This window comes from Trypanosoma grayi (genome assembly GCF_000691245.1).
Source record: "Trypanosoma grayi strain ANR4 Tgr_781_V1, whole genome shotgun sequence".
Taxonomy (NCBI): Eukaryota; Euglenozoa; class Kinetoplastea; order Trypanosomatida; family Trypanosomatidae; genus Trypanosoma; species Trypanosoma grayi.
The window spans coordinates 1-8,000 of record NW_008826400.1 but is presented as its reverse complement, the minus strand read 5'-3'; the positions used below and the strand labels follow the sequence as shown (position 1 = coordinate 8,000).

The window sequence follows — 8,000 nt, the reverse complement described above, 5'->3', positions numbered from 1 at the left end:
GTGGCAGATGGCGGCGACGGCGGCGGTGGTTGCACGCCCAACTCCGCGCAGTCCGGTGAGGGCGGGCGGACGCACGCGACGCCAGCAGCGCTCTCGCTGCCACCCGACGAAGGCAATGCGTGCGCCCACGTCGGCTGCCACTCGTCCTCCAGCGGGTTCGAGCCGCAACTGGGGAAGGGGTTGTTGTGCACCTCTTGGGTGCCCATCGCCTGTAGCAACTGCTGCTGTTGCTCCTGCTGCTCTCTATCGTGGCTACTAGAGGCACTACTGCCGCAGTCATTGGAACCCGCGCATGCTTCCATGATGTAGCTGCTGTTGCATTCCTCAGCCACGTTTTCGTGGTCCATCATCCGCCTTTTCTTTTTTTTTTGAATTATTACACGGGAAAGGGGACGTGCAGTGACTTGAGAACGGTGGGAGATCAACAAGACACCCCACTCAAGAGCACTTGTCCTTCCCTATTGGCAGCTACTAAAGCGATGGTTGTGTGTAATTCTCTGGTTCTGTGACGTCCTCTCTCAATGAGTATCCGCCCCAAAGATTCCCTTGTTTCTTGTTTGTTTCCCTATTCACTTTTTTTTTCGGGCAAAATGCAAAAACTGTGTGTGATCTTGTTCCTGTTGGTGTGTGTGTGTGTGTGTGTGTGTGTGTGTGTGTCCGTTTGGCTCTCTCCTCCTTATGGAAGCACCAACAGCCTGTGGCGTTCACAACCGCTTCCTCTTTTTAATGATAAGGGAAGAATCCGAAAACAGAAAAAAAAGCATTGTACTTCTGCGTGTATGTGTGTGTAGGTGGGTGTAGTAGTATTCAGCGGTTCAGTCAGTAGCACATAACCTGCAGCCAAGAAAGAAACCGCACACGCGTACCTATTCGCTCCTCTGGTAGGCACTCTTTGCGCGACGTGTCACCTTCCCCCATTCAATGACTTCTTGAAGAAGCCGAACATGTTCTGTGCCTTCGCCACCACCTCCTGCCACTCCCCTGGAGGAATACTGGCCTGCACATCGCCCGCAGCCGTCACGTCGGCGCTGTTGTGCTGCACCATTAGCTGAAAGAGGCGCCCCACAGCGGCCTCAGGATTTGGTGACGCAGCGGGCGCGGCAACAAAGGCCTCTGCAGCTTCTTCTCCACCTGCCAAAGAACTGGCTCCCCTCCCACTGTTATTGTCTGTATTCGCGAATAAATTAAAACCGGGCATCGCTTGTTGTCGTTGCTGCTGTTGTGACGGCAGCTGCTGTGGCTTGCAATGGCTCTGATCCTGCGCCAGCTCCAAGTGTCCATTGTGCGAGTCTCCGACGTTTCCATGAGCGTGTGAGTGGCAACGGCCGTTTTGGCAAGGCGAAAATTGCATTGCCTGGTGGTCCTTTACCATCTTCTGCAGCCTTGCGCTCATCGACGGCATGCGGTAGTTGCGAGCCAAAAAATCCTCACGCATCAGAAAGAAGCGGCGCATGTTCTCAGTGAAACCGGCGTCAAATAACGAGTACGTGCGCGGCCCCAACGTGAAGCACCACGGGCAACGCGAAGGGTGCGCCACATCGTATGACGTAACCTCACGGCCAATATACCACAGTTGTTGCAGCAGCGTAAGCAAGAAAAACGAAAAGGCAACTGGTAGCACAAGCCACACGTAGACTTCAATATAGCGCTGCAACGCCAAATCTCTATCAGACGCGTCCGCAATATCGCCTTGTGGCGCTGACGTGTAAACTCCGTACCAGTGTCCTCCGAGAAGCGCAGTATAAAAAAAGAGAAAGGCGACGTACGCACGGTGAGTGCTGCCGTCGATGCTGCTAGCCAGCCACGTGCAGTAGTGGTCGAATCGTAACACCACGCGACCGAGATGACGGCAGCGCTGCGCCCGCAGCGGCTTCTTGACCATGCAGTGCAGGTCGATGCTGTGCCGCACGTCCTCCGGCAGCGCGCCCTTCGCGTGGAACAACGTCTTGTAGATGCCGAGCCGCTGTGTCGCGGTGGATTCAACCGTTGCGGGGCCCCTGAACGCCACTAGCAACGCACAGACGACACTGGCAGCGGCACAGAAGAGCAGCATGGGGCCTGCAGCGCCGAGTCGGGTGACGCAGCACATGAACAACACCACGGCGTAGCCGGCGAAGAGCCCCACCGACCGCAACGGCCGTGCATTGCAGCGCCTGGCGTCGCACCTGTTAAACTTCGCGCACCACGAAAGGCACAGAAGAGCAACAGCAATCGCAACCCATAAGTGCGTCGTCGCAGCAGCACAAAGTGCAACGAGGCTATGCGGAAGAGTCGCCGCCACCGCGAACAACACAACATCACGAGTGGTGTTGAGGTCCCACAGCGAAGTGCCCCTGGCGACCTCACGTTGCAGCATCGCCTCGCGTCGGGAAGACGACGTCTCATTGCGGTATGTGTTTAAAATGGCGTATACCCTTCTCGGGTTTTCGCCCTTCGCAGCCGCGCTTCCCGAGCGAAGCGGCAATAGTGCTCTGCAGAAACGCAAGAGGAAGCACGGTGCCGAAGACGGCATCGCATATTTGGCCGCCAGTTGAATCGGAGTCACACCTGAAGCGTCAGGCTTCTCTGCATCGGCGCCTTTCAGCAGCAGCGTGCAGACGAGGAGAGTATCCCCGGCGAGCACGGCGCAATGCAGTGGGGTAAACCCATCCTGTACCGTCACCACAGCCGTTGACTCCCACTCATGGTGGTTAACCATTCCCTTGTCGTCGTTGTCGTTAGAAGCAGCAACAGCAGCGGCCTCACCCTCGCGCGCATTTACATCGACACCCAGCTGCTCAATGAAGAAAAGAGCGGTGAACTCCGCGCCACGTCCCTGTCGACAAACTCTATGCAAGAGATACTCCCGTGCCACCCGTTCGGGAAGGTCTTCCATCCAAGTCTGCATCATCTGCAACACGTGTGGGTATGGGGCGGCGTGATACAAAACTGTATGCCCCATATCGTCGCGCCGCGTGGTGTCGGCCCCTTTTTCTAGCAGAAGCCGCAGCGCACCGACGTTCAGCGTGGCGGCAGCAACCATCAGCGGCGTTTCGCCGGCTGAATTTCGGAGATTGATATCCGCCCCGTTGTCGATGAGAAACGCGATGATCATCCGGTTGGGACAGTCAGCGGCGCCCAATTCATCATCGTCATCGTTGTTGTCGTCACCACCGCCGGGGGCCGTCGAGGTGACCCGCGCGGCCGCCAGATGCAGCGGCGCCGCGCCATTCCTGTCGCGCACGTTGGCGTCCACGCCGCCCAGCAGGAACGACGTGACGACTGGGAAGCCGTTGTCGCTCCGCAGCGCCTCGTGGAACGTCCGGCCGCCCAGCACTGTTGTAAATGGGTCGACGGGCGGCGCCTCCTCCGCCGTCGCCGTCGATCCCGGTGACTGCATGTAGTACGAGAGCGGCAGTGGGCGGCCCCCACGTGTGGTCATCTGCCCACCAAACACCTGCATGATCGTTTGTTTTTTCTTCGCTGTTCCACTACACTCGAAAGCAGGTGCGTATAAAATATGCCCCTTGGCCCGGGTGCAAGAATGAAAGGGGAGAATTGTTCAGAGGCAAAGGAACAAAAGCGCCCCATCAGAGAAGTGAGCGCAGTCAAAACAAGTGAAAATGACACAAGCCGAAGGCCGCGCCGCAGTTTTCTTACCCGTCCACCTCACCGCGTCGCTCCGTCACCGAGTCAACGTACTGTGTCATGGACCTCACCAACAAGCGGACTTTCGCTTCGGCGGCGTCCAGGTCGCGCCGCCGAGCACTCAACGTCGTCTGTGCGGAAGACACAGCGCGCTGCAAGGCCTCCGCGCTCGGTCGCTGCTGGGTGCCGGTCTCTCCTCCCGCCGCCGCGGCGGCGCTGAGAGCAGAAGCATCGCCGCTGCCGCTACTGTCTCCTTTGCCCTCCTCCCTCGCAAGCCCTGCCTCCCCTGAGGTTTGGAGGGCCTGTTTTGCCTCCCACACGCTCCGCGCTGCCTGCATGGCAGCGAGAAATGCGGGAAGAAGGACGTGGTACAGCGCGTGCTCAGCCCCAAGCGGCTGCAATGGTCCGTCCACCAGCATCCGCTGTAGCCGTGAGATGATCTCCTCCCGAGTCTGCTGCTTCTTGGCACCCCCAGCGCTCAGCACCTCATCATTATCTCGAGGTCTTTTCCTTTGTGGCTGCTGCGGTTGCTGGGACAAAGGTACGGTGGTCTCGCCAAGCAGAAATGGGGCCCGCTCGGCCGCCGCCAACATGAATGTTTCGAACTCACTCATTCCAGAGGAAGCACCTTTCCCAAACTATGTTCACACTGCCTCTTTCGCAACCTAGTTTGCCCACGAACAAAAAAAAAACAGACAATAGCATTGAGAAAAAGGAAAGAGAGACGCATATGCAAGAACCAATACAATCTGCATTGCACACACGAGAGTCGACATGAGCACACCACCAATTGACCAGCGAGAAATAGACACACGTTTCCCCTCGCACAGACACTGCGGGTACCTTATTGGCACGCAATTGCAAGCAAAAGAAAAAACGGCACCGGATGCAGTCACTTTCTCTCTGTCAATGATCTATTCACAGAGAGTGCAGCATCGCGTCCCACAAGCTATATGTTTCACTTAAAAGGCGCAAATGATGGTGAACCCTATTATCGGCACAGGCAGGAAGCAACTCTTCTGTAGAGCACTCGCATCTCTGAGAGAGGGTGACACGTTCAGCGGCACAGACTTCTCCCTCGCCGCCGGTTCCCCACACATCCCTCATCCCTAGCAGAGCGCAAGGCGGTGTGGAGAAGAAAGACTTACGCCGTCACCACTCCTCACATCGTCATTATCATCTTCATTGGTGAAGCCAGGGCTCTTCCTGTTGCTCATGGGCGACGAGAACGATGATGACGCGGTGTCCGGCATGCAAATGTGATGCGCCCCCTCAGCGGTAAGCCCCCGTCTCCGCGACCTGCCGCAGCAGAGCGAGGAGAAATACTCATGTGTGCCCGTCCAGCTATGCGCGGAAACCCATTCAGCGACCGCGTCTCGGAATGCCGCGTCGGTTCCAAAAAAAACGGAGACCGTTATGCTTCCCAGCACTGGCGCCATGCGGTCATGCAACAGTGCTTCGGTGCAGTGTACAGCCCCCCTCGCTGTTCAGCACAATCGAGGTGTCGTCCACGTTCTCCTGCGCAACAGCATTTCGCACCCCAGTGACGATGGCGCGGCAGCAAGTAAGCCTAATGCCATACATGATACGCGTCGCGATCGCAAGACCCCCACCGGCTGTGGGCACCGCAAAGACGCGTAGCCGCCACTGACCGTCTGCGACAGCGGACAGGCTGTCGAAGGCAAAGAGTGCCAAGGCAGTTTGACGGAAAAGTCCAAAGAAACCCTCGACTTCCAGAGGGAGCTGCGCGAAGACCACCAGCGCCGCCACCCCCTACACCTGCTGCTCGTCACTGTGAAGATGACCAAGAAAAGGTGTACACGCGGGTAGCAGCGGTGAGACAGGGCCCCAATGCCAGCGCTGCCGCCATTGCTACCAAGTCAACGCGCAACCTCATCGTCGGCGTCTCTGCCGATCCACGGCCCTGTGTGCGGTCCATACAGTCTCCACCGCTGACAGCAGGCACAGTTGAACCTTATCTGGTCACTGTACTAGGGATTAGGGTTGCCATTCGTCACATCGCCTTTGCCCCCAGGGTTTGGTGTGAAGTCGTATGCTGCCGCGTAGAATATGCCCACCATGAAAACCTCGGGGCATTGCATGCGCAATGGCATCAGCAGGTATCCAAGCCAATCAGAAAGTGATCTCATAACGATGCCGCTGCTCTCGAGTATCGGAATCGTCGAAACGGAGAGGAAGAGCTGTGGCCGACGACACCCTCGCAAGTGCAGTTGGGTGCATCAGCCCACAATGACGCAGTTGAGGCAGCACTCAAAGAAGATGAACCCCCTTGTAGGGCCAATAATAATAACACCACGAATAAAAATAGATAAATAATATATCTTTAGACTCGTTGTCGCGGTGATCGAGCAGTAGGATGTCACAATGTCCATTCCCATACGCTTTAATGCGCTCTTGATGTATCCCACAAGGAAGCCGAAGGAAAAGTTCTGGCGCGGCTGAAAACGACCTGTTTTACAGGGCAGTGTCGCCCCACTCAGCCGCGCAGCTTCCCATGCCTATCATGCAAGCATCCCCTACCTTCCACGAGCGAAACGGAAGTAGAAGAGCCAGTTGCGGCAAGTGGCCTGAGGCAGTGAAAAACAATTACAGAACGGGTGATTTAAAAAAGATGTCCACACGTCTTATAGTGTGGGAATGGTCACGGCAGCGGTGAAAAAAAAGGGGCAGTTGGCGGACAACAAGACCCCCAGCTCGGTGTGTATCGAGGAGACTCACTCAGGCAGAACTTCAGATGAAGAGGCGGCATCGAGAACAAAGGCAAAAAAAAAAGAAAGGGGTTCCTCCCACGAACGTCTCTTCCCTCCACTTATATTTTCTGGCTACTTTCCTTCCCCCTCCCCTTCATATTCCAGCCAGGTACTACAGTATGCTTGATATGAGATGGCTTGGGGGGCACACACAGCTTCACTACATTACAGAGCATGCTTTCTTCTTTTTTCCGTGCGTGGGAAACTGTGTGAGTGGAAATGGCTCGGCAACAGAGTCATTGCCACCTTGGCCATCAGCCGGCCACGTGGGACCCGGCAAGGGGGATGGCGTCTGCCATGGTTGTTGTTGTTGTTGTTGTTGAAATATATTTGGCGACTGCGTTTGGTTTCCAGCATTATCATTCACGCCCCATAGGCGTTGGCAAAGCGAGAGAAACTGGCGGAGGCTTACATGCGTCTCATCACCCGTAGTACAGGAACGAAACAACTTTAAGGCCTCTCCCTCATTTGCAGCATATCCGTTCTTCAGGCAGAGTTGCCTAAACGCATCCCAATTGAGTGCGCCCCTATTCTCCGTATCAAAGCTACGGAACTGCAGCAGGACCTCTGTGTACTGGAACCGCGACAAACCGTAGAGCGCCTGTGGGTCGGGGTGGTGGCTCCCCAGCCAAATACAAAGATCATGGAACATAACACCTCCACCCTCTTCGCACCCCAATTCCGAAAGTATACGGTCAATATCTTCCTCTCGGTTGACGTAGTTTAGGCTAAAGGCAAGATCCCGTAGCTGTGATCTGGTTAGGAAGCCACTACCTTCAGTATCGAAGTGCATGAAAACACCCATGATCTGATCATACTCAACCTGCTTCAGCCCATATTGTTCCCACAATCTTTCATTGGACGATGACCGCGGTGGTGGCCATACTGCTGGTCTCACAGGGGGCTGCACTAATGGCTGCGATCGCCTCTCTGGGCTCCGCATCGATAGCTGCGCTAAGTTATGCGCTAACGGTTGCACTAGCGGCCGCGCGGGCCTCTCAGTCAGTGGCAGATCTTCTGCAGGAGCCATTAAAGTACTGTTTTGAGCGGAAGCATCTACCTCGCCAAAGTTCCTAAGCGCGTCATCCAGATTTGTGTTGATCATCGATATATGGGCAGCACTTTTAGTAGAATTCGGTGTCGATTTCACTTCCGTCGACGGTAAAGGCGGCACAGGACAAGTATGTTTTTGGGTTTCTTCCCTTTTCCCTCTCCATTCGCATCGTCTGCACTTCACCTCAACTTCAAGAGCCATGTTCACAAGGATACGGTTAGGACGATCGCGCCTCTCCACCTTGCAGTTGCACGTTGGGCACAAAAGGGTTGACGCGCCCCTACCACTACCACTGCCACTGCCACCTATCGGCGAGAATCGCTTAGGGAATCGGCTCTCATACTCGCTGATGCAAGCTTCGCAAAAGAAGTGACCACATGGCTGCAGCTCTATCGGTTCGTCCCATGAGTCTTCACAGAGGCGGCACACAATCACTGGGTCCACCTCTTGGCATTTAGTGAACTGTCGGTGCTGTAACATGGAGCAACTATAACACTCCCCAACCACGTTCACAGACCAAAAAAAGCAAACAACAAAATGAGAAGAAA

General features: G+C 55.7%; 5 protein-coding genes across 5 annotated transcripts; all 5 read right to left on the bottom strand.

Annotated features, from left to right (window-relative positions):
• Positions 1–2: 2 nt before the first annotated feature.
• DQ04_07811040 (hypothetical protein) lies at positions 3–350 on the bottom strand (the record flags this gene model as incomplete). The annotated part of the gene is made up of 1 exon (XM_009315314.1): positions 3–350. A coding segment is annotated over one exon (348 nt), but the record flags the coding sequence as incomplete, so codon positions are not given.
• Positions 351–904: 554 nt separating this feature from the next.
• Positions 905–3,421, bottom strand: DQ04_07811030 (putative huntingtin interacting protein (HIP); the record flags this gene model as incomplete). The annotated part of the gene is made up of 1 exon (XM_009315313.1): positions 905–3,421. One exon carries the CDS (start codon positions 3,419–3,421, stop codon positions 905–907), a length of 2,517 nt encoding a protein of 838 aa, XP_009313588.1.
• Positions 3,422–3,635: 214 nt separating this feature from the next.
• Positions 3,636–4,241, bottom strand: DQ04_07811020 (hypothetical protein; the record flags this gene model as incomplete). Its single annotated transcript, XM_009315312.1, has 1 exon — positions 3,636–4,241. The coding sequence occupies one exon, from the start codon at positions 4,239–4,241 to the stop codon at positions 3,636–3,638; it is 606 nt and encodes a 201-aa protein (XP_009313587.1).
• Positions 4,242–4,736: 495 nt separating this feature from the next.
• On the bottom strand, positions 4,737–5,066 carry DQ04_07811010 (hypothetical protein; the record flags this gene model as incomplete). Its single annotated transcript, XM_009315311.1, has 1 exon — positions 4,737–5,066. The coding sequence occupies one exon, from the start codon at positions 5,064–5,066 to the stop codon at positions 4,737–4,739; it is 330 nt and encodes a 109-aa protein (XP_009313586.1).
• A 1,492-nt stretch (positions 5,067–6,558) lies between these two features.
• DQ04_07811000 (EF hand) lies at positions 6,559–7,932 on the bottom strand (the record flags this gene model as incomplete). The annotated part of the gene is made up of 1 exon (XM_009315310.1): positions 6,559–7,932. One exon carries the CDS (start codon positions 7,930–7,932, stop codon positions 6,559–6,561), a length of 1,374 nt encoding a protein of 457 aa, XP_009313585.1.
• Positions 7,933–8,000: the final 68 nt, after the last annotated feature.